This window comes from Nelumbo nucifera, chromosome 2 (assembly GCF_055504915.1).
Source record: "Nelumbo nucifera cultivar China Antique chromosome 2, China Antique-T2T, whole genome shotgun sequence".
Lineage (NCBI taxonomy): Eukaryota > Viridiplantae > Streptophyta > Magnoliopsida > Proteales > Nelumbonaceae > Nelumbo > Nelumbo nucifera.
The window spans coordinates 14,471,803-14,497,204 of record NC_142650.1 but is presented as its reverse complement, the minus strand read 5'-3'; the positions used below and the strand labels follow the sequence as shown (position 1 = coordinate 14,497,204).

At 39.1% G+C, this 25,402-nt stretch overlaps 3 protein-coding genes and 1 long non-coding RNA gene across 7 annotated transcripts; 1 reads left to right on the top strand and 3 right to left on the bottom strand.

The window, feature by feature from the left end:
• The first annotated feature begins 259 nt into the window (after positions 1-259).
• Positions 260-1,434, top strand: LOC104597141 (thaumatin-like protein). The gene is made up of 2 exons (XM_010258550.3): positions 260-577; positions 679-1,434. Exons 1-2 carry the CDS (start codon positions 511-513, stop codon positions 1,365-1,367), a joined length of 756 nt encoding a protein of 251 aa, XP_010256852.1. The 5' UTR covers positions 260-510; the 3' UTR covers positions 1,368-1,434.
• Positions 1,435-3,083: 1,649 nt separating this feature from the next.
• LOC148801935 (uncharacterized) lies at positions 3,084-9,568 on the bottom strand. 2 transcript variants are annotated; one of them, XR_016081988.1, is made up of 3 exons: positions 7,871-9,548; positions 3,470-3,559; positions 3,084-3,303 (listed from the first exon to the last, which is right to left on the bottom strand). It is a non-coding gene; the product is annotated as an uncharacterized LOC148801935 (long non-coding RNA). The 2 variants fall into 2 exon arrangements; XR_016081987.1 differs by having other exon boundaries at positions 3,084-3,559; positions 7,871-9,568.
• On the bottom strand, positions 5,817-7,600 carry LOC104597142 (transcription factor PCL1). The gene has a single exon (XM_010258551.3). The coding sequence runs from the start codon at positions 6,922-6,924 to the stop codon at positions 5,965-5,967; it is 960 nt and encodes a 319-aa protein (XP_010256853.1). The 5' UTR covers positions 6,925-7,600; the 3' UTR covers positions 5,817-5,964.
• Positions 9,569-14,908: 5,340 nt separating the features above from the next.
• Positions 14,909-24,300, bottom strand: LOC104597143 (pumilio homolog 2-like). 3 transcript variants are annotated; one of them, XM_088897391.1, is made up of 11 exons: positions 24,162-24,300; positions 23,197-24,025; positions 19,634-21,201; positions 19,385-19,526; positions 19,169-19,276; positions 17,970-18,182; positions 17,721-17,831; positions 17,312-17,506; positions 16,120-16,294; positions 15,266-15,345; positions 14,909-15,146 (listed from the first exon to the last, which is right to left on the bottom strand). In XM_088897391.1, exons 2-10 carry the CDS (start codon positions 23,821-23,823, stop codon positions 15,308-15,310), a joined length of 3,177 nt encoding a protein of 1,058 aa, XP_088753517.1. In that variant the 5' UTR covers positions 23,824-24,025; positions 24,162-24,300; the 3' UTR covers positions 14,909-15,146; positions 15,266-15,307. The 3 variants fall into 3 exon arrangements, with proteins under 3 accessions (XP_088753517.1, XP_010256855.1, XP_010256857.1); XM_010258553.3 differs by having other exon boundaries at positions 14,909-15,345; XM_010258555.3 differs by having other exon boundaries at positions 15,262-15,345; positions 23,197-24,299.
• Positions 24,301-25,402: the final 1,102 nt, after the last annotated feature.

Here is a 25,402-nt window from a genome sequence, read left to right as displayed (position 1 = left end):
ACAAGATGGTAAAAAGGTGCAGCATTGGCTTGTGATATCCCACCAGACAGGTTGAAATTTGCAGCCTAAAGCTAATATTAGTCTAATAAATGGAGGTCAATGAAAGTTTCCCCATAATAAATTAAGAAGATTGTTAACTGAAAGAAAGCCCCACCAATTAAAGCAAGGAATATATTCTTTTTGCAGTGTAAAAGTGAAGAGAGAGAGAGAGAGGAAAAGATGAAAAAGGAAAAATAATAAAATTAGGTAAATGAAAATAAAAGCACCGATTAGACCGGGAAGTGCTCCTCTTCTTCTCTTCATAAACCGTTCCACTTGCATTGCAAGTAACAATATTGCCATTGCGGTTGCCTAAACATTTCATGGTGGCGACTGGCGAAACGAAACAAAAGAGAACGCCGCTCTCTACCACTCTCTCCCCTCCTCTCTTTCATCTTTAATTTACTCGCATATATAGCCATAAATACTTGAACCAACTCCGCCACATTCAGATTTCAGAGAGAGAACTAAATGACTCCGACTCTCTCACGTCTCCTCTCCTTCCTTCTTTATCTTTCCATTTCCCTCTCCTTTGCAAGTACCGTCTCTCTTTCATTCTCTCTCTCTCTCTCTCTCTTTGATCGATATTAAGTATTAGCAACAAACTGACATTGTTTTTATATTGGTGTTCGATTACAGATGGGATTCAACTCATAATTGTAAATAACTGCAATGAGAGCGTTTGGCCCGGGATCCTTGGTACTATAGGCCAGCCAACCCCCAACGACGGTGGCTTCCATCTCAACAGTGGCGAGGAGTCTGTAGTCGACGTACCTGATAAGTGGTCAGGGAGGATATGGGGTAGGCAGGGGTGTTGCTTTGACGAAAACGGCAAAGGGTCGTGCGAGACGGGAGACTGCGGAGGCCTTGTGAATTGCAGGGGAATAGGTGGAGTGCCTCCGGCAACAGTTGTGGAGATGACGCTCGGAACTTCCAGTTCGCCCCTACACTACTATGACGTGAGTTTGGTGGATGGATTCAACCTTCCAGTGTCAATGGTTCCAGTAGGGGGTGGGGGCATTGGGTGCGGCATTGCGGCGTGTGAGGCTGATTTGAATGTGTGCTGCCCGTCGGCGTTGGAAGTGAAGCGAGGAGACAGGATTGTGGGATGCAAGAGCGCTTGCGTGGCGATGAGATCGGCCAAGTACTGTTGCACTGGGGATTATGCCAATCCAAATGCTTGCAAGCCCACCATCTTCGCTCATGTCTTTAAGGCCATCTGCCCACGGGCCTACACCTTTGCCTTCGACGATTCAACCAGCCTTCACAAATGCAGGGCGCCTCGTTATCTTATTACCTTCTGCCCTCCCACTCCAAATCAGACTTGACTTGACCACATCACATGTACGCATGAAATTAAGAAATTTATTTATTCTACTAGTTGTTTTTCTTTCAGGGCCGTTTCGTTTCTTTATTATGCCATCTCAAGTATGGGACGTTTTAGTTTATTAGCTTCTTATTGTTTGTCATTTGCGCGCTAAAGATGTTTTACACTTTGGGGTCTCCCTCGTCCCTCCCCCATTTTTACTATAATTTATTTTTATCTTGTGCTGTAAAATTAAATTGGCCCAAGGGAATCTTTAATTCTGGTGTTAAAACTAAAACATCCGCCATTAACTCCTGTATAGACAGACCAATGGAGTATATACCATACCGATACCATCTTTGAATCTCAACAACTCGATCACAAATACTCCCAAAGTTAAAAAAGATGTGCATATCCATTAAGTAAGCTATTGTAATAGCCCTGCTCTATTTCCTCCTCTCTAAAGTCTAACCTCATGTCACTCATGAAATCTTCCAATCAACATATTGCTCACAGTGCTGCTTCCTAGTTTCCGAGTCTTCTAGAAGTCAATTACCCTTTTTTGACCTGAAAAATGGTGCTGTGGGGGTGGGGTTGCTTAATCTCATCAATTCGCAGCTTACCTGCATTGCATCTACCTTTTCTCTCCATTTCCATGTCAATACTACCTACCAGTAACAAAAGATGAAGGCAAAATATTCAACCCAATACTCTTTTTCTATCTGAGACAATTACACTGACGATCAAAGACTCATTTTCTGCTCTTGAACAAAAAGCAATGTAATGCTTGCTTATAGGCCACCACACCCCTTTACATTGATAGAAAGGGAACCACCCAAAAGAAGATTCCCACATATCTAACGCGAAAATATCACCAAATTAATAGCACTATAAGACAGTATGCTAATCTGTGCTTCAAGAAAAGGGAAATTTTGGGTAAATGAGAAAACCATAACCTTTTTTTTTTTAAAAAAAATACTAAATTTTGCCGCTTTTGAGATGTACAGTACAAATACATGCAAAATAATACAAAATATAAGGCTTTGCACTCTACATATTACTCTTTCCAAACTAAGCCCAATGGGACAAATTCGACAGATTTGAAGTATTGAACTATTCATTACCAAAAAAAGTATTGAACCATTGATCAATCATGCCCAACAACTTCCTAACAGTTGAAAGAGACTGATAACGGAAAGCTGGCCTTAGTCACATCGAGCAACCATTAAACCACTTGCTGTAACAACTGAGACCATTTGCTGTAACAACTGCTGATATAGTGAACTGTTCTATTCTGCTGTAACAACCGGCAATCAGAAAACCAGGCGTACTCAAAAAATATTGCCGCTCTCATTATGCGGGAGAACGGATTTGCAGAAACAAGGGTGAGGGTGATATGCAAGCTACATCCTTCAATACATTAGCAGATACAGATAAAGAGTCCTTGTGATGACTTCATTGGCTGGAGTGAAGAATGAAAATATTGGGGCAAAACAAAATGAAAGAAAATCAGAGGTATCATGAAAGAACAAATACCCTAAACAGTTGTGGTTACTTGAACAAATATCCTGGTGGTGCAAGTTTCAACGTTTAGAGGAGAAACCTGTTTGGTACCATTGCCATCCCAGTCTATAATTGAAAGGGTTTCTTGTGTCTAGGGGATGAGAGATTTTTTTTTTTTGGATAGATAAGGGAGAGATGGTTCTTGAAAATAACATGAAGTATCCCAATCATAACATGGCTCTTACAACATCCTGAAGATGATTCTTGAGAATAAACTGATTAGTCCTGTACAGTGGATGGGGTTGATAAGAAAAACATATACAATAGGGGCAGAAACAGAGGATATCACTGGCATTTTTCAATTTTGTATTTGATCCATCTGCAATATTACAAAAAGCGCCTCATTTTATAGTTCACATGCAAATAACACATCCATATTGGACTCCAAATATTACCTGTAAAGTAAGAATGAATCTCAGAGTCTGTATGCACCAAGAAAAAAAAGGGAGCACTATGGCCTTAATCAATTTAAGCCCTCTTTCATCTACAGATTCACAAGTTTTTGAATTAATTTGTCACCTAAAAATAGGTAAAAAAAACAAGAAGCTCTATGAACCATACCTTCAAGCACTTCATTGCCATCATTCTCATTATAACATCGAGCACCTCCTTCACTTGTAACAAGTAAAAGACACCTTCCAGCATCAAACCCTGAAAAATATCTTAAAAAATTATACCAAACCCACAGAAAAAGGAAAAGATAAAAATCACTTCATAGAAGACAAGCAAGTAGCTGTGCACTTACTACTTTACTAGCTTCACCTGTACAGAAAGTATTGCTTAAGAATTACAAAATAACAAAACAGCATTCAAAAAAGAGTTGTATGGTATATCTGTGAAAACTCTGTTCACTGCAACCCAAGAATGAATTCTACCCCACAATTCCTTTATAAATTTCCCTTCTTTTTTTTTTTCCAAATCTTCAGAGATTCTGGCATTTCTTTCCACACAGTCTAAAAAGTTGCCAAAGGTATCACTTTCCAAACTACTTTTCCTTTTTTGCTCAGATCCTACAGCTTCCAACTAGTTAAGAAATCCACCACAGATTACAGAAAACAAATGTGGAGTCTAAAAATGTCCAACACTTTAGAGCACAGCCTTCTAGCAAAAGGGCAGCCCAGTCCATGAGGCTCCCAACAATGCGGGGTCTAGGGAGGGACAGATGTACGCAGTCTAACCCCTGTACAAGCCTTTAGCAAAAGAACAATTCAAAAATAAATGATCAACAGATTCCACTTCCTCATTACAGAAAGTGCAGTTAGTGTAAACTCTGTACCATCTCATCAAAATTTCCAAGGTTTCTTCATTCCAAACAGAACTATACCTGTTTTGTACGGGCAATAGCATTTGTCAATTGTTTTTTTTTTTTTAAAGATATGTACCTGATACAATATTGGATACAGCAGTGACACTTCTAGAATGTACTTTATAGCATCAATACTTTTAAAAGATGTAAAATGGTGTGTTTTAACAAATCATCATGTCATAAAGCATCTGAACAGAGCAGATTGGTGAAACAGGATTCATGCAGTCGACCCCATATGTTTGGGACAAGGCTTAGATGATGATGATATTATAAAGCATCTGTATATGTTAGAAGCTCAATTAAATTTGGCAAGATAGAAATAATGAGAAATGACACTTAGATTCAAAAATTAGATATAGAAGCATGATATAAACATATTAAATGTTATACTTGTATCCATTCCATGTCTGTGATATTAGGAAATATAGTTGTATCCTTATTTCCCATAACTGTATCTTGTCATTGTTCTCATCTGGACATCTTGGTTTTCAGTAAGTTTGTGAGGTTTCTTTAGAGATTATTGCTTTCATTGTTGAGTGCAGAAAAGAAGGCAACTGTAAAGCTTTTGCAACTTCTACTAATTAAAGAAAGCAGATGTTCTGTAGTATGTTGTCTTTTCTTAAGCAGATTAATGGAATACCCTTTCACCTGTGCACATTGAGATGCTATATTCATGGCAGAATTTAGATCTTCTATTTGCTAACCCTTGATTTTTAGTACAAGGCTAGGCAGTATTCTTGTTTGCATATAGGGATAACTCCCCTTTCATTCAATAGTACACATTAACAAAATTTTAATGCACTTCCATTGTACTTGCACCATGAGTGTGAAATTCTTCACATAAAAAGGCTCCATTTGAGTTTGCAACTATGATATATATGATGTTTAGAGATAAACACTATACATTACTTGCAAATGGCATTTCAATTCTGGTACTCACTACATAATTGCTGTTAACCAAATTGAAAAATTGTATTACTTACTAAATATTGTGAAATTCACATCTCCCAGGTGGTAGTTAACTCCTAAAGAAGTTCAGGTGGTCATGTTTGTGTTATGAAAAATCCTCATATGTGACTCAAAAATAGAACCTTCTGGATATACAGCAATGAAAATTGTTAATTCCTAATTCAGTGTTAGGAACTCCTTTCTCCCAATGCCAGATGTTTCTCTTCACCGTCCATTACGTTTTCTTAATTAGCAAGGAAAAAAGTGAAGCAATGAGCTAAACATTATGATCATAAAAGGAACGAAACATATAACAAATTCAAAGAGGAAGGTGAAGGTTCTTTATTAGCAAAATCTGCAGTAACTGCCCAAGGAACTGAAAACACACAAGTAAAGCATTTAAAGAAAACAAATCTTTGTCAGGTCGTGTACTCGTAGACCACTTACCCTGGTGCTTGTTTCAAGGTAGAGGACTAATTTAGGACATCTTGCAACTATTCATTTAGTTTAAAATTATAGATAAAAACTGCATTTCTCAATTTATCAATTTATTGAAGAAGGAAAAATATATAGAATTGAACATGTAAGAAACAAGCAGAAATTTCTAAAACAGGGGGCTACCAAAATAGTAATATCGTAAAAGAAAACCATAGCTTTTGGCTCATTCCATCCACCATCAATTCGGTATTGTCATCTGAAAATGTAGAATTACAAGGAATGGTAGAAATAAAAAATAAGAATAATAAAAGATGAAGAAGACTGAGAGATTCACCTCTCTGGTGTGAATGAAAATCTGAGAATTTTATTTATCATTAGGAGTGACATGAGGATATGATACAACAGAACCGAACTTATTACCAGACCAATCTCGCTGCTGCTCCCTGAACATGTTATAGGGATGCGACTCGAAACCGTGATAGGTTGTAGCACCCGGATTTCCGACTGGAACCCCCATATGGTCGTGACCATGGGCCATGCCAAGGACCGGCGTAGGCATCAGGGATGCTGGATAAGGAATGGGAAGTGGCATGTGCCCGTGGCCAGGCGGCTCGTGCAAGCTCTGGGGCACAGGCGTCGATGCAAAAAGATGGTCGGATGTGGATGGGCCTTCGTTGGACAACCCCTGCATCCTCTTCAGATAGAGGCGATACTTCTGGAGGTGGCTGGCGACGTTCTCCCGCGTGAGACCCTCTACGTTCATCAATTGCATGATCGTCTTGGGCACAGCGTTCTTGATACCCAGATGCGCCACGACATCGACAAATCGCTTGTGAAGCTGAGGAGTCCAAACCAACCGGGGCCTCTTCAAGGTCCGGGCAGACGGATCTTCCATGGAATTCTCCGTCGGCAAGGTCGAATCCGCCTCTTCAGCGTTCTCAAGCCTCCTTACCTTACGGGAACCGGAACCGTCCTTGGTAGAACAACCGGCATCATTTTCTTCCCCTTCAACAACCATGGCATCACGGGTACTGTCCTCGATGAAAGAAGGCAACGACTTGAGGTGGTAGGAAGAGAAAGACAGGGACGACTGCCGATAGAGGATAGATATCGTGTTTTGCGACGCATGATTCACATCGAGCATGCTTGGACAAGGCACGGGGGTTATACTGAAGGCGGAAGCAATCTCCGGTGGGATCAAAGGCTGAGACAAGGGCGTAAGATCATCTGCGCTGGGCAAGCCAGCTTCCCATTCGAGCACTCGTTCCCCGTCTCCACCGTCAATACCGTTTTCGTATTCGTTCGTATGAACTTCGTCTCCCATTCCTTTGGTTGATTTTTTTGCAGTAATCAGAAAGCAGAATTGGGGCTTCGAAACAAATAAAGAAATGATATGGACGAACTTTGGATCAACCAAAACTATAGAGCCGGGAAGGAGAGAAGAAATTAGGGTTTATAGAAACCAGCAGGATTCATGGGAGAAGGAAAAACTTTACATTTTAATCTAAAAAATAAAAGAGTATATATACGTATATATTGACGAGAAGAAAATGAAAATGGAGGTGTGTTTGTTTTTGGAGATGAAAGAGAAGATTTGGGAGGCAGACTCATGTCTCATGTTAATGTTTTAATGTTTTATATGTTTTATGGTATGTCATGGAATGGAAGAGAGAAGAGAGAAGAGCGAAGAAGAAGAAGAAGAAGAAGAAGAAGACAGAAGATATTTTGCAAGATTCGCAGCAAATCATTTCTCTTTTTCTGAATGGAGGGAAAGCAGAGAAAAAAGTGCAAAGCTGATTCCAACCCCACTGCCCACGTGGACGTCTTACCCCGATAGCCGGATTTTTTTGGTAATTTTACTCTGTCGTAAGTTGTAACTTCTATTTGTTAACATTTTCTCTTCACTTGTATTCTGCAGTTCTACCACGGCATCACCGCCATCACATCAGATCAGACTCTCTACTGTAGTGCCCGTACATAAATGATACAGTTCGACTGTTGGAGGACAAGTCCGGTTCTCTCATGTCTGGCGCACATGCACATGCACTTCCAATTTCCCCCTTTACGTTTTTTTTTGTTTTATCATTTTCTAATAACAACTTAAAAAGTTCTGTGCACCCGTGGGTGCACTGGACGCGTGAACCCGCCAATTACAAATGCCCACGTCGGCGTATTTAAATTTTACTAATTTTAACAGACGTTTAAGCTGTTAGTTAAAAAGAATCCGGTTGACCCGAAATATGGAAAGACAAAAAAACTTAAAAACGCACCTTATACTATTCATCCTCCATACTTTCTTCCGCCAACCCCCAGCCCAGAAGCATCCACCTGCGACCGGCGATCTCACTGAACACAGAAGCCACCGACAGCGGCACGAAATCAAGTTGATGCGTTCTCCTCCTCTTCCTTCTTCTTCAATCACAGCAATCACACCAAAGACAATCACGATGGCAGCACCAATTGCAATTAGGGAAGAGATGCTGAGGATGATCTTCTTGTGACAGAGATTAGGAGAGAATGAACCCATGCCAGAGGAATCAGAAGATGAGTTAGGGTTAAGGACAATTGATTTGGGAAGGACGGCAAGGCATGAGCGGTTGACAGCAGAACCACAGAGGCATGAGCGGTTGCCCTCTAGTAGATTATCTAAAAGATCAAGTGATCGAAGGCCAGATATATAGCTTATTGGAGGAGAAGTGAAGAGTGGCGAGGGTTGAACACAAGCCCAAATTCTGTGGGATCTGTCCTGACAAGTTGTTCCTCGCAAAGGATATTTCTCTTAAAGAACCACATTGCCGGAAAAAAAAAAAAATCATCTGGTATTGGTCCTGATATGCTGTTATCACTAAGATCAATGACCCGCAGGCCCTCAAGTCGTGCAAGACTTGGGTTTATGGTCCCGGTGAAATTGTTGTTTGAGAGGGATAGTTTGCGAAGGAATTGCAGTTGGAGAACTCCTCGGCCAATACGCCCAGATAGAGAGAATCCATCAGGAACAAGCTCAGAGACCCGGTTGGTTTTGGGGTCGCGTTCATTCCAATTGCAGGGACTGTCATCGTCTTCATTCCAAGATATCAGTTTCGAGTCTGGATCTTGAGATCAGACTCATCCCCAGGCCCATCGTCGATATCAAAACACATGAAAGAATAAGAAGAGGAGGAGGAAGAGGAACCCAGGAAGAGAACGAGTGTAATGTGTTTTAAGTATTTTGTCTTTTTGTATTCGGTTCAACCGGATTCTTTAACTAACAGCTTAAACGTCCGTTAAAGTTAATAAATTTTAAACATATTGACGTGGACGTTTGTGATTGGCAGGTTCACGCGTCGAGTGCACCCATGGGTGCACAGAACGCGGACTCTTAATTATGACTGTATGAGTTAGGGCCCTACGTTGCACGGGGTTCGTTCATAAATTATCAAATTTGAGCTTAATTCGAATTAGAGACTTGAATTTAAGTTCGAGCTCGAGTTCAAGCTGAAGTTAAAAATTTGAAAGTTCAAACTTAGCTACCTTTTATTGCAGGTCTCTCAAGCAACCAACATCTTCCTTAATTGTCGAGGTGCCAAATCGAGGTCTCCCTCAGCTATTGAAGTGTGGAGCTGAAGTTTCCCTATCAGGTAAGGTGTCGAGATAAGGTCTCCCTTAGTTGACAAGGTGCCAAGCTAAGGTCTCCCTCAGTTGTCGAGGTGCTGAACCGAGACCTCCCTCAATGATCGAGGTGCCGAGCTGAAGTCTCCCTTAGTGGTCGAGGTGTCGTCTAGTTCGAGCTCGATTCAAATTAGAGACTTGAGATTGAGCTCAAAAGTTCGAACTCGACTACCTTTGATTGCAGGTCCCCTAGTAGCCGAGATGCCAAGCTAAGGTCTCCCTTAGTTGGAGAGAAAGTGGCATTCTTGTAATTTATAAGGAGAGAGAGAGAGAGAGAGAGAGAGAAATGACATTCTTGTAATTTGTAAGGAAAAGAAAGAGAGAGAGTTGGTAGGAGAGAGAAAGAGAGAGAGTGGCATTCTTCTAATTTAAAAGAAAAGAGAGAGAGAGAGAGAGAATTGGTAGAAAAGAGTGGTATTCTTATAATTTGAAAAAAAAAAAAAAAAACAAAAGAAAGAATTGGTAAAGAGTGGCATTCTTATAGATTCTATGAAAAAAAGGTAAAAAATAATATTAGATTCCATTTTCCTCATCATCATGCCTTCTTACGTACACACTTCAGCTTAATATATTTATATAGATTTCTTGTGAATCTGACCAGAGTACATGAAAAGTGAGATTGGACAAAGCTATTTTACCAAAATACCCCTAATAATAAATACATGTTCATATTATTTTATTTTTTTATATTTTAAAATAAAACCAATCACTGAAGAAATAGAACGAGGCTTTCAGCCACAGCCAATTCTTGAGACTTATCAAACCGACCAACAAAACAAGTTCCAAACTTCTACCAAGCTCATCTTATACCATATATGTCATACAGGGCGGATCCTATTTTTATAGCGGGTATTAGTATCATGATCATATGTGGTGTATTAGATTAAGGCTTTCCTTTATTTGATAAAGGGCGTGATGTCATTGTCAAATATCCCATCATGCTGATTCATACACATAGGTATTCACAAAATAGGTATTGATTTGTGTGTACCAAATATATTATTATGGAAGCTTCATTCTAACGATTCTCTGGTTTGAGTGTTTATTCATTGTTCTCCTGATGCGGCACATAATGACGTCAATTTGTTAATATATGATTTAAATCAAATATAAACATTTTATTTAATAAAAGTAAGTTATACTAAATACATATTAAGTTGATAGAGGATTGAAGCATGCTTTGTTAGTAGAAGGTCTCAACTCTATCAAGTATGTATTTTGGTATAGCTTCAATTTATATTTAATTTATTTTTTAAAATTAAGAAAAAATTATTTAATAAATTATTTATTGACAATTAAGCACCACATTAGTGAAAAGTAAATATACACTTAATCAATAGAAAAAGTGTTAAAATAAAACTTCCTCCAACACTTAATACGCACGTTAATTTTCTAAATAAAGAATTACCTAATCCCAATTTCCAAAAACCCAAACCATACCAAAACTACATACACAATGGGAGTGACGAGTGACGAGGGCAGCTTTAGTGGACCACATGCTCACATCGGTAAGATAGCATATAGAGTGCTAATTAAGATGCGTCAAAAGACGAGTTCGATGCCCGTTTAGGGACTAATTGGGAATAGCCGACCACGATGACTATTCAACAAGCTAAGCTAGGGAACCAGAATCGGAACCTCCATCTCACACCGATGCGATGACCGACCTTATAGTATGTCTTGGCTCTATTATAAAAGGTCCAGATGTCATGTATTTTATGTATGAATAGCCATTGCGTTGAACAAATTGTTATTGTTGTTCCTTGGAAACACGGCTTATGGGCCTCATGCATGAACTGCACAAGTTACTTTTGGTGAAAATCTGGAAAGCGTGACATTGCATTCTGGACATGAAAATTGTGGCTATAATATTAAGTTATTGCATTGACATAGCAATTCACCTCTGATCTGCTCCCAATTAACGCTCCCAACACGGTTAAAATAAAATAAGCCATTATCGAGAACATCTTTTCCAAGATATTATCGAAGCACGGTTGCATTGGTCCGTGTTGGGACTCGGGAGCATTAGGTTGAATATCGACGAATCATGATAGGGGAGGGGGGCCATGTCGGTGCAGGTACAGGCAGCTAATCAATCAAGTTGATAAGCTGGAGAGTGGAGACAGGGGGATCGTTCGTTCTTCTAGCATTACCCTGCTGGCCTGTAGATGTAAATGTAAAGCCCGGTTTCTTTGGAGTTTGGAGTATGGTGATGGAATTGGGAATTGATAATTGAAATGGAGAGTTTTGTTGGAGTGTAAAGACAACAAATCACAAACGTTATTTTTGGGTTTAAATAACTTATAAAGTATCAACTTTAGTGTTAAATTTAAGAAACCTTGGCAAAGGAGGCTGGAGGTTGAGGTTGAGCTCGACCTCGACCTCGACCTCTCATGGATTCTAGCTACAAGTTCAAATGACTAAAATTGAAACCAAATTAACCCAAAAATCAAAATTCCATTTTAACCAAATAAGGCTCACCCCTAGATTCTACCCAAGAAGCTCTTCTCAGTAAGTCACTACAATCCTCCTGTTCCCTCTTAAGTTTTAACAGACTTTCAGTTGTAGTTTTACCTCTTTTAAAACAAAAGAAAATTGTATGTTTTTTTTTTTTTTTTTTTTTTTGTGCCATGGGCAGCAAAACAAAAATTAAAAGGGGCATAAATTAAAACAAGTCTCTTCGTAAGATGAGTGGTATAATAGCAGAAAATGTTTCCATATATAAAAATTACATCATGAGTCCATGTCAAGGATATTTTTATACATGTGAACTGCTGAGAGTTGTATATCTACAACTAATCCTACTCAAGGATTAGCATCCCCCTGCTAGAACACCAATTCGATCACCAGCCAGATTTTGGAAAGGCCCTACTAGAAATCCACAATCCAAAAACCTAGATCGAAACTTGCCTAAACCCACCATCTTAATCGGAGATTGGATTAGTTGAACCTAGACCTGGCAATTGGGTTGGGTGGGTTGGGTCAACACTTTGGGTTGATTCGGGGTCGGGTTGAATTTTGGGTTAGGTTATCAAATGCTAGACCCTAACCCTAAATCGGGTCATCCCAAAAAATAATTGTGATTAAAAAATAAAGAAAAACTACATGCATGACAAAATACCAAAATTCAAGAAATTAACCTTAAAATTCCAAATATAAAACAAAAAAAACTTGAACATTTTAACAATTTAAAGAGTAAACAATAAAGAATAAAGACTAAATAGAAAAAAAAAAAAGTAAAGAGTGAAAACTCCTAACAATGCATAAATAGTCCCAATTAGACTCGACAATTGAGTCAGCAGGTTGACCCATGACCCAACCCAATTTTTTCCGGGTCGGGTCAGGTCATGTCATTCTCACATTCACGTAGCTAAATATGAGACCCTGACCCTGTTTTTTTGGGTTGGGTTGGGTCAAATTTTTGCCTGGTCTAGTTGAACCCAATGACTGTAGAACCAACGATAATGTCCCATGCCAGTGAAGCCCAAATTGGCTGGGCAGTTATCATTGGTTCCACAGCCTGCTAAACAGACATTGGTCCCAACTCAGAATGGATCATCAGCACACCCACACCCTGGAGTAGAATGATCGGCTGGCCTTTAACCAACCATCTGTTACATCAATATCTCGTCTCTACAACCACACAAGAAGATTTTTCCAGTAAAAAAATAGATAAATACATTAAGCTCATATGGCAGCGTTGATGTTTGGCCAAGTCAAGCTTCTTAGGTCATGTTTGGAACTGATGCTGTTTCTCTGCTACCAATTTCTAAGAAAATGATGCTGCATTGGTTTGCCGTTTTTTGAGAAAATGGCATTTTTTAATCGAACCCATTGTTGCCACCTAGGCATTTTCCAACACCACATCAGCAAACCATTGCTGGCAATGGTACAAAAACAAGAACGTCAACAAAGGGGGTTTTCTCAGACCACAATGGTTTGAGAAAATGTTTTTCCAAAAAGAAAAAAAAAAAAAAAAAACCAACCAACCCAACACCGTATTTCTTACATGGTGCCAACATAGCATCCTTTTTTTTTTTTGAAAAAATAGCATCGGTTCCAAACATGCCCTTAATGGATCCATCACCTATCCAATTTTCTATTCAAGTACATTTCTGCGGGGCAAACCATGGGTGAGATCATCCCAGCCACACCATGGTAGCCCAAGCCAATCGGTTCAACTTGCCGTAAAAGGTCAAGAGATGAGGCAAAAAACCAATTGGCTCAGCACAGTAACATTGATTGGCCAGTAGAATAGCAGAGGTTCGGGGTCAAAATCTAACTATACTGGTTTGTGGTTTCAGACTAGTGAAGCTAAGAACTCGATCCCAAACCCAATAAAAATGTGTTTCTGCGAGAGTCGAGAGGCGAGGGGCAAACCAACCAGAAAGCCTTCACCGTTTACTCTGGGAACGTGGTGGCGTCATTGATCCAAGTGGTGAAAACCTCATGACAAGTCTCCTATAAGATATCCATGACAGGTTATAAAAATCAATCACAGATGAAGAGAAAGCCTCGCTAAATAAACATTGCGGGTTGCAGCACAGAACAATCATCCGTCCTCCCCATACGGTTGTCGAGAACTTCATAGTCAGTCGTCCCTGAATTTTGGAACTGGATTCTCACCAGTCACCATCACCTTTTCCAAATATCTAAAGCGAAACGGGAGCATCTTCAGAGTCGAGAGGAAACCACCCATTTCGCTATTCTTCCACATGGAGGGATCTAGTCATTCTAGTGTAAGATTCTGAATACCCATCACATAAAGAACAGACCAACTGGAATTTCCATATACGCCACCTCGTATTAGTGGGCAACCCCGATCCCCTCCAAGGCTGCAACCATATGCAGTTTCACATTTTCAATGGGGCCATTCCAGAGGAGCTTCAACTTTTTTTAATTTTAATAAGCTAAACTCATTTTGCTCACCGGCAAACTATTTAGGGCCAAAATTTTTCCCCTGAATACAGTTGAGGTAGAGAGAGGAACTTTGGGACTCCGTTGAGCCCAAAGTCCCAAAACTCATTTTTTCACCCGTAAGATTCATTAGCGATTTAAACCACTGGTGACGGGACTCGCAAACCCATTTCCCTATTTAATTCTATGTTCATCCTGGAAGACGCGATTTCTGGAAGTTGATGTGCTGGAGAGATGGGAGACACCTGGTCAATAGAAACCTATCCCACCCACATGCCAGTGTTAACACTGAATATTATGAGAACTTCAGAACCCCTACAAGAAAAAATGTCTTACCACCCTCCACCCGGACCACCCCCAAAGGTCCAGACTCCAGAGATAGCAGCCAAACAACCTTATAAGGCGATAGTTCAAAATCTGGACGGGTGAAAAATTCAATGAGATGAAATGGGATCCACCAAGACAATGCATACTGAACAGGTGCTTCAAAGTTCCATGTTCTAACAACTTGTAACTATCACACCTCCATTAGTAGTTCAATCAGACAAGAAATGCAACAGTAACAATTTATTCTGCACAAGCACTATAATTGATGACTTGTTAAATAGCATCAAAACAATAGTAACTTAGCAAAACGAGTGAAACTGTGAGCAGCATAAAGAATATCATACAAATGCACAAGAGAATATAAAATTAAAATGCAAGACCTGCCCTCGAAAATAGGACTTAGCCACAACAGAAAATTTGTGCTCAAGGAAAAATAATTAATCCCATAAATTAAAAGAAAATTCCCAGCCTCACCTAAAGACCAAAGGCTCTCCACAAGGTGACATTTGTACAGTCACGTTAACATATTCACTATTCCAGTTCTTTTACTTTTTACACCCTTAAAATCTTGTACAGTCAATTTATCTCCTCCGCAGGGGCATCAGGTGTATTCATCTGAGCCTCGAGCTTGCCTGATTCTAGGTATATTTGAAACTACACAATGTACAGTTTTTTTTCAGTACAAGCAACAATTTATTTCAATCAGCTCAATTCCTATCCAATAGATATGAGCGATGGCTAGACAAGAAGAAAGAGGGAGAGCTCATACTAGCCTCAGTTAGCTGTACAACAACTTTACTTTCTCGCTATGCCATCTAAGCAGCGTATGGAGTCTGAATACCGATTCTCCTCTCTGCAAGTAATAGATCCTTGTTAGAGATCTATAGATATGAAAGAATCATTTAACAATACAACATAATCACAATGTTCCACAAGGCCACAACAGCTCTCCCATGTCATCTTATTGCACATGCAACACAGGAGGCAAGAATTGATATTATTTGCATAAAAATGACAGTCACCATTTATTCTTCAATAGCTGAAGAAATAAAACAAACCAGACTCATCAAGAGTGCTCACAGTACCCCACTTGTCTACCGCCCATCAGCACTCTCGATTGACATCCATCAGTTGCTGTATGTGCTGATTAATCATAACTTTTTCAATCAATGATCAACATTTTGGCCAAGATATACATCAACAAATGCAGAGACATAATAATGTTATTTCACCAATTGATTCATGACTTAATTCCTTTTAAATGGTGATGATTAATAGTATTAATAGTCAAATTTTTCGATTCCTATAACAAAACTTAATTTATTATGGAAGAATAAATGAATGTGTAATGCCGAAGCAGCAAGCACTCCACAGAACAGGTAGCTTCTGTTCATTGTCACATTTTAACCAAAGCCCTGAAGTGATTCTCCAGATGGAAGTGCGTAATACAGTCCCCCATAATTTTTGGGCTGCAAGAACCCATTAAGATCCACCAAAACTATTCCACCAGGAGCTCACAAAACATTAATAGAGGATGTTTTTTTAAGAATGAAGGCAGAAAAGAGAGGAAAAAAAAAAAAAAAAAAGAAAACGCAAACAAGAAGGTAAAAGAGAAAGGAAATAGTACCGCCAGCAGCAACAAGCTTTTCTACACGTGCAACTATATGCTTCCCGTAAGTGTACTTCTTCAGAGCATTCAAGTGAACTTTTATTCGTGAAAGAATCAGTTCACGTTGCTGGTCATCACAAGTTTCCAGCACTTTCTGTACAACGTAGTTTGCAAACTGATCCTTCATCATTGCCTGGCAGAACAAACAAAAACAAGTGGAGATAAGGCTGTGTAACAATAAGATCTTCCAATAAACAAGAAATATAAAAGCATCAGTCAGATAGTTACTTCTTTGGGATGCAGGAACTGAACTTCAAACCTAAGATACAAAATTACTTTCATATCATATTGTACCAGTATCAAAGTTACTATGTTCGTCTCAAGGCATTATCTCAACATAAAGAAGGTAAGATTATCTTCCGTACAATAGACCCACATCATGGAGCTGAGCTCTAGCTTAACTCTCTTTGAAAGAGGAGAAAATGGAATATCATCAAGAGCTATGACGTTGCAGTACATCATTGAGAAAAGTGGAGAGCTTAACCAAAAATGTTATTCTAGATAGTTAACAGAGTAAAATTTTCATCAAGTATGTAGAAACGATATAGCGCTACTATCTGAAAAGACAAGTAGAGAAATAAAACCAGAAAACTGCGAAGAGCTGATCAATAACGTCCCTTTCAATCAAATTAACATGTTCATAGATATTCTTACAGACTCTCCAGTCAATAATTAGTTATATTTCTAAGCTAAAATGATCGCAGTCCATACTTGTGAGACATTTCTCTGGTTTATCTTTCTCTTGCTAATTGATGGATCTTTAGTGTTGACATTAAAGTCATTAGTAATATAATTAAGAAAATAAAACTATTAATTATTTGCAATAACCAATAAAATTTATAGATATGATGGAATCAATTGTAGGCATCTGCAAAATGAAATAAATTAAGTTACACATCAAATCCAAAAAAAAAAAATTGCTTTTGCAGTTTAAGAGAAAATACAAACAATAAATAATGACGACGTAACTTTCCTAAACCCAACAACCATAAAAAAATCAACCTCAGACAGGCAAAACATTTAAAGTTCTTGATAATAATTAAAAACAAAAGAAAAAGAAAAGGAAAAGGAAAATGGCAATTAATAGCACAAAATTTGTAGTACAAAGCATATTTGATCTAGCAATTGAAACCATAGAAAGTAGACAAACCTGCAAAGGCTCATTTTCGTCAGTTGTACCAAGCATCTCATTTACCAAGATCTGGCGTTCTGTAGGACCACCAAAAGTTAAACACTTCTCAACAACATTGGAGGCAAATTTCTGCTGGCTCATTTGAACAATTTGTCCAGCTAATTTCTTGATTATGGCAGAACGTTCATGTGGCTTTCCATGTTCCAGCACATGCTGTCAAGTATATGTGGCAAATTAAAAACCAAAATGAAATATAAACATTTCAAGAAAGCTCATTATTTTAGTAGAAAATAGGGATCATGGACAAGAAAGCTCATTATTTTAGTAGAAAATAGGGAACATGGACATGAAATCACTGGTAATCATTGCAACTTTATATGAACACAGAGAGGAAATAGATTGGAAAGCTTAGCCAAAGAAAACAAACCTGAACAACATAATTCCCATACTGGTCTTGTGCTAACATGCAAACAGAATTCAGAATCTCATCCATCATGATACGCTGGGTTGTGGGGTCATCACAGTGCTCCAGTACCCTCTGGTGGTAATAAAGCCAAAGCATTTTAGCATTTAAAACTGTTGTTTGATGATCAATACTTACTACTTCAATAAGATTGAAATCCTTTAGTTAAATACAAGAAATAAGAAATTGAAGAGAAAGATGTTATTTCTCAACCTGTATGACACGACAACCATATGGGTGGGTAGACAGTGTCACAACTTGATCATAGAATGATGAAACAATAAACTGAATGGCATCTTGAGGAATGCATTCAATGCATTTCTGGATAACATGGTTCCCATTCTGGTCACGTACACAACGCATCACATGACCATCAAGTTCTGCGACCATCTTAGTCTGTTGGTCCAAATCAACAACTTCTATTGCCTGAACCAATGAGTTTAAAAAATGTTTAACAGAAAGGCCATATCATGTTAGTCTCAGTACAATTCAGAATAGAATATTTAATAAACAAAATGAAGAACATCTCCAAGACATTGGAAATCAGAAACTGTAATTTTATTTTACATGATTATATGAATTTAAGCAGAAGTTTGTTACAAAGGTTGTTAAATATAGAAAAAAATCCTATCCAAGACCAATATATGCAGCAGCAATGCAAAAAATCAAAGTGCAAGGCTTTTCACCAATAAAAAAACAGCACTTTGACACCTCCCAGTTGATAAACTTGCAAAACCAATTGCTTTCCCCTAATGAGACAAAGAGTACACACCTATAAAATGCAAATGACTCGGTATTACTAGATGCTAGCCTTGTTTTGTAGTTTGAGTAGAACAAAAGTTTCCATACATATTGATTCATCATCTAGGAGTTCAGATCCTCCCCCTGAAGCTTCAGTAGGGCTTACCCTACTAAAAAACCAGAATGTAACATCACAGAGGAATTTAACTACTAAAATACCTTCATCAACCCGCATGTAGGCGCAATTCAGGCCAAAACAGTGATAACGAGCAGAAGGAAAACCAAACTCAGATGTCTGTAATTCTTGATTTATACATTAGAGTATGCATGTATGCTAATATAGCCTAGTACTAGGTTATATTGCCTTAGATCACAACTAATTCCCAACCTGAGCATGAAATAACTAGCTAACATTTGTGTCAGACTAGTGAACCATGAGATTGACCATAGTTGCTACTCCTTGATCATGCCCATATCTCCGGCATAAATGAAAGTTCCCAGACCTAAAAAGTATAGAGGTGAAGAGGGTGGCATTACTGAGGACAACATATAGTTGTAGACACCCAGATACAGATTAATAGATGTTCCCACAGGTAGAATATTGTTCCAAAAATACCAATCAAAGAATCTTTTCAAAATGAAGCAAGCTAGGCCACAAAAATTAAGTTTACCTTCTGAATCACTCGGCACCCATACATTTGAAGACTAAGTGTCAAGACATGCCCAGTGAGTTGATTTGCCAGTTCTCGTCTCTGGGATGCAGTTCCATGCTCAAAAAACTGAAGACAACTTTGATTTATTAGTCATGTTTATAACACTAAATAGCATAATGTATCATACAGTCATCAGGAAAAAGTAGATGGTATATTAACGAAGTGATAAAGTACCTTCTGGATCACATAATTACCAAATACATCAGTCATCAATGAAAGAGCTTGGGGAATAATTTCCTGAAAAACCATATTCTTCTCCTCTATTGTGGCCGTTTCAAGTTTCTGTTGAATGAACCGGCTCCCATACTGATCAGCACTGCTCATAGAAAATATTGAAAGCTATAATCCAATTCCCAGATACTAAGATAAAAGTTCTGCGTGCACGCACTTGCAGGAGGGGGGATTTATGAGCAAAGTGAATACCTGAATTCAACAACATGACCTGCAATTTCTGAAAGTTCAAAACACTTGGTTTTGTTGCTTTTAAATTCTTCCAGCAGAGAGGATGCAAAGCCTTCGTCCATATTACCACTAGCATCTGCATGCCAGGATCCCATGACACCCCCAGCTAAGTTTCTCAGTCCAGGAGGAAAGCGTAAATTCCGTTCATTGTGCCTAATTGGACTACCAGGCCCCACAGGAGAATTAGGAATAAGTGGACTTCCTAGTGGGCTTCCGGGATATGACATACCAAGACCAAATCCAGGGTTTCCATAATAACCAGGATTTAAACCACCAGATTTACCAAGGAATGGGACACCATACTGTGATTTCTGAGGTGAAAGCAATGCTCCAAGATAAGCTTTCTGGAGTCCAAGTAAATCCACATATGAGTTGCCCATGTAGTTCCTGTCCACAGAAGGGTCATTGAGAGCTGCAGCATATCCTGCAGTCCTCAAATACTGAAGATACAAGGGATCAACAAGGGGCATCTGAAGAGTGCTCCCTGCTGTGTGATTCCCCATTCTATTGAGATTCTGCAATTCGGCCGCCCCTGTTAAATTTGTACCTGAAGGCAAACCTCCCCCTAGTGCTCTAGCATCCAAGCCAGAGGCTGCCATTGCAGATGCTGCAGCAACATTTTCAAACAAAGGAGGCAAATTACCAGTGCCAAGGTGGTTTGACATCAAGGAAGGCAATGCTGCATTAACAGAATACCCACCTAAACCATAGTTTGGAAATGCTGAGCTTGAGCTATCTACATTCTGATAGTGAGGAGAACCTCCTGCCCCAGTAAGAGTGGGTGTGGATGGCCCTTTCAAATATGAATTAGCAGATGAGACAGCAGGTTTGTGCAGTTCAACTTGCCCATCTATCACAGAAGAGGCATTCAGGTCCATCCTAGATCCATTGCTTTTACCCAAATCAGAATATGATCCTTTTGCAGATTGAGTAACAGAAGACATATGTAAATGCCCAGAATCAGATTTCTTTATGTACGGATGTTGCTTAATATGGTTCTGTCCACCTTGCAGATTGAAAAGGAAATTCTGCTGATCATCGATTTCTTGTTGAATCTGGGACCGCAAATGGTTTTCTTCATCAAGTCCGCCATTTGTTGACAAGCTCATGCCTGATAAAGCAGCTACCAAATCGGCAGACTCACTCATACCAGACGAGACGCCACTATATGAGTTTGAGCCATTGATACTTCTCTTATCTCCTGCACCAACTCTCCCCCCTCCAACAGGTGGAAGGCAAGGACTAGGAGCCCTAGCAACAAGTTGAGGATCAGGAGTTGTGCTTCGTGACAAGGAGGCACCCAATGCAGATGCAAAAGTATGAGACGCTGATGCACCAACATTCTGGACCCCAGAAATGCCTTGTGCATTTGGAACAGATCGTAGAGCATCTACAGATGTCAATTCATGATGTAAATGGGCTAGTTGGGATTCAGCAGAACCTAAAGTCTCAACCCCATCATCAAAGGCATTGCGGCTAGCCGGACGAGAAGGGAGACCAGAGACAGGTGTTGTGCGTCCCAAATCATCCTGCATTGGGAGTAAGCTGTTACTCCACTGGATTAATGATAAAAATAGCAATTCATCAAAACAATTTCTTTTTCAAGGTTTTGCAATTGGGCCAGTGGTCATTTCTTCATATTTGGTGAAGATGGGGTGTGGACCCAAGTCTATGCTACAAATCCCCACAATATACCAACTTAGCAAGTTGGCATCTTCGGAAAGCAAATTGTGCATCAATGCAGCAAATTATAAACCAAACTTGGAAAAACTGATAGAGATATGATATCCTGCAAATGATAAACTAAGGCTAAGATACGAAAAACTACAAATAGGTTTTACAATTGTATTTATCTGTATGGCTGAAAAGAGAGATTGAATAAGCAGACATGCATGAACCATGCCTGCAGTCTAATTTGATTTAGATGTAGAAGAGCATTGGTTCAATCACATCAAAAGAGAGTTTGAAGATAAAGCAAAACAACAAAACATTCTGCTGTTCCATCCATTCAGTAAGCTTTGACTTCAGAAGAGAGGTTAAAATATAAACTTTAATTTCTAGAATGAAGAGTAAAAAATCAGGTTATCCACATAAGCATGGCATTTTTGGAAAGTAGCCCGATTCACTTTCTAGATTAAGATTAATATAACATCTCTCCTACTTTTGAGAAAAATTTTCCCCTTGTCTGCACTGAACAGAGTGGATGACAAAACAAGACTCATGTAGTCAACCCCATATAGTCGGGACAAGGCTTAGATGATGATGATGATTCTTCCCCCCATATATTGTTGTTGAAAAGTTCTAAATTAGATAATGTTCAGTTTTTTAGTTAATTCAAAATGTCACCTATTGAAGGTATCCTAACTCCGGTGCACAGTTAATGCCCTTATTACTGCACAAGATTTTCTAAATGCCCATTTATTTACTGCCCCTAGACAGATTAAGAAAAGTAAGTAACTTTTTATGGTATTAAGTATTTCCACCTGGGAGAACAAAATGATAAACGTGCCTTAAAGGTCCAAAATAAGACAGCAAAAATGAACATCAAGGGAAAACGTGGCAAGTAAGAATACAAATTGAAAAAGAAGTCCAACACCCCTAGACATATTAAGAAAAAACAAGCAATTTTCAGAGTTACGCTTAAGGTTCTGACTGAAGGTATTGGAACCTGGGAAAACAAAATTTGCCTTTAAGGTCCACAAAGGGACTGCAAAAATAAATGAAACAACAAGGACTAACATGGTGAGAATACAAATTCAGAAAGGAACCCAATAAAAGGCAGATAGGAGAATCAGCATTACAGATAGGCTTATCAGCATGAAAGCAAAAAGAGAGGACCAGAGGCAGAGCTATCAGAAATAAAAAAGGTCAATGAGTCTTAACATTTATATCAAGCATATTGACAAGAAATGAATTCTTAGTTGTAGGATGATCAAGAAGGTATTTTGATGCCTCACAGAATAAGATCCTTTCATTCAGGTTTCCTAAAGCATGTGAAGGCATAGTTGAGCATCTAAAACTGGTTTCATTATCGAAATGCAAAATTAATAAAACAAAAGCAGGCAGACCAACCTCTTGAAATCTTAAATGATCCTAATATGACCTAACTTTTATTTTTATCAACACCCCTTTGACTACACCAATTTATACATTGAATGTGTGTTTGCACATGCTACGGAAAAACTAATGAATTGGATTTTATTCCACATGGTTTCTAAATGCAGCATAACTGTATCATTCTACGCACTTTAATTCTATGGGGTTATGGATAGCGCATATTATAGGATCATCAGTGCCTGCTAGAAATAGAACCTAGCAGGAAACAAGAAGAATCGCTAATATCAATTTATGATCATCCTAAAATGAAAACTGAAAGTGAAATGAACTTGAATACCTCCATGAAGAAAACAGAACCATTTTTACTATATAGATGTCCTATCCACCAAAGGAAAGAACAGGAAAAACTCTCTGAAAAGTAAGGATTTGAAAGAGAATGGATTAACAAAACCTTTAACAAAAATCACCTGAAAAATATCTGCGAAACTCTTCTGCCTGCTCCCAAGTCCTAACCCCGACAATCCGATGAGTCCATCCCCACCCCATTCCGCTGAAGCCTGTGATTTCCTTGATTCAACCTCATTTTCTTCCTTCTGCGAATTAAACCCAGGCTGCAGCGAGAACAACGATCGACTCCCTCCATCATCAACACGATTCACCTTTCTCCTATCACCAATCCCTCCCAGCGTGGAACCCCCGCCCTGAAACCGCTGCGCAACCCTCCAGTCTTCCTTCGATAGCAGCGGCGGTGGAAGTCGAGGGTTAAGGTTCACGTTAGAGTAGTAGTAAGATAGATAGGCTGGATCAGCGCGGAGTTCCTCCTCTGACAAAAATCCATTGCCACTCTTACTACCGGCGAAGTCCGAAAGGGAGGCGTCGCCGCCATTTCCAAACAGACCTCCAAAGGCAGTCAAGGAACCTTCAACGGTTGGGGGAGCTGAACCACTCCTATAGAGGTTCAGCTCCCTCTCCCGATCGTTCGCCTCTTGCCGCCGCTGCTCCCGAAGCAACATCCCTAGCTCCTTCCCTAATTCCTCTCCATACGATCCTTCGTTGCTTCCGAGCATAGGTCGCATTCCCATCTCCGACAACATCTTCTACGGAACCTCAGTAAGCATGCCACAAAGAAGAGAGCCAGTAGGAAACCAAAACAGTGTGTAAAAACTTGAGCTTGAACTTTACGTCAGCTAAAAAAATACGTTTCTGCAACCAAAATGTCCGCTTTAAGCTGAAAAAATCCGATCTTTAGCCATTAAAGCTTCTCACGAGCTCATTTCTCGATCAAAAACCTATAATCTAAAGTTGACAACCCGATCAATAAGTGATATAGACGTAAAAGGGCATCAAAGGAGAAATCCTTCTATTATAGTGTATAAATTTACTCAAAGAACAGGAGATCAGATAGAAAAGAAACATCTTTTGTGATTCTTACGTCGACTATGTCGACGATCGGCGATGATTTCCGCCATTACCTCCGACCCCTAAAAATCGCAGCTAGGTAAGTGGTAACAAAAGAAATGGCTAACAGCAGCAACAAACAGTACGAGAAACGAAGGCAAGAAAAAGAAAACAGCGTGCTGAAAGTGGGCTGATAAGCACAAGCGAAGATGAGATCAGGACCGTTGGATTCAGGGGCTGACGGCAATGGATTTGTTCTTGCCCGAACCCTTTAGGGTTTTATTTCATGAATTAAAATAGTAGTTGGAAATTTTTGCTTCTTCAGAGTTCAGAGTTCAGAGTTCAGAGTTCAGAGTTCAGCCTTCAGGTGTCTGAATTTTTAATCAATTTCCCGAAGGTTAGGGGTAATTTTGGAGCGAGAATGATGACCGACTGGAGCTGATTAAGATGGATATAATTAAAAGTTTTCGCGTGTCCTTAATTAGATTGACACCAATTGCCACGTCATCATGTTAAGATTTTCTCTTACAAAAGTTTCAGTGTTTAAGAGATGACAGTGATGACTAAAAGAGTAAACACATCATTTAAGTTGGTATATTACTGAAATGACTATCACTTAACAATTCTCGTTGATTTTCTTTTTTTTTCCTTTTTTTATGGAAACAATATATTTTTGGAAGATGGTTTAAACGGTGGTGTGAGGGTAGTTTAGGAAGATACCAGGTATATCTGAGATAAATAGCAATATTTGATTTGTAGATTTTATCTGTTATTTTAACTATATATCTGAGATAAATTCTTCCAAAGGGGAAGAATTTGGAGTGAATGGACGTATCAGAATTCCAAGAATTCTACATTATCATTTTTACTTTTAACATTTTTCTCCGCCTCTTTATTTGCTGGAATTACTCCATTATTAATCTCAACTTTACAACATGTAATTTTTTTTAAGTTTCGGGTGAAATATCACATCCATTATTTTATTATTTATAATGATTAAAGTTAATGTAATGGGCTATTTTTGTCTTTTTAAAAAACATTAAACCTTTTATGGTTTCTATGAAGGAAGATTTGGCCCGACCTCGTAACCATTCAACACGTGGCAAAGGCAACAGCTCGCTAAGGCGCGAGCTCCGAAATGAGGAACCAGCGGTTCGAACTCCCTACAAGGAGCCCAAACTCCCAGTACGGAGCCCGAGCTCTCCCTTGGGCCCCGAGCCTTATGAACACAAAGGGCAACAACCCGAACTGGCCTGCCCAATGGCAGTTCGGGCC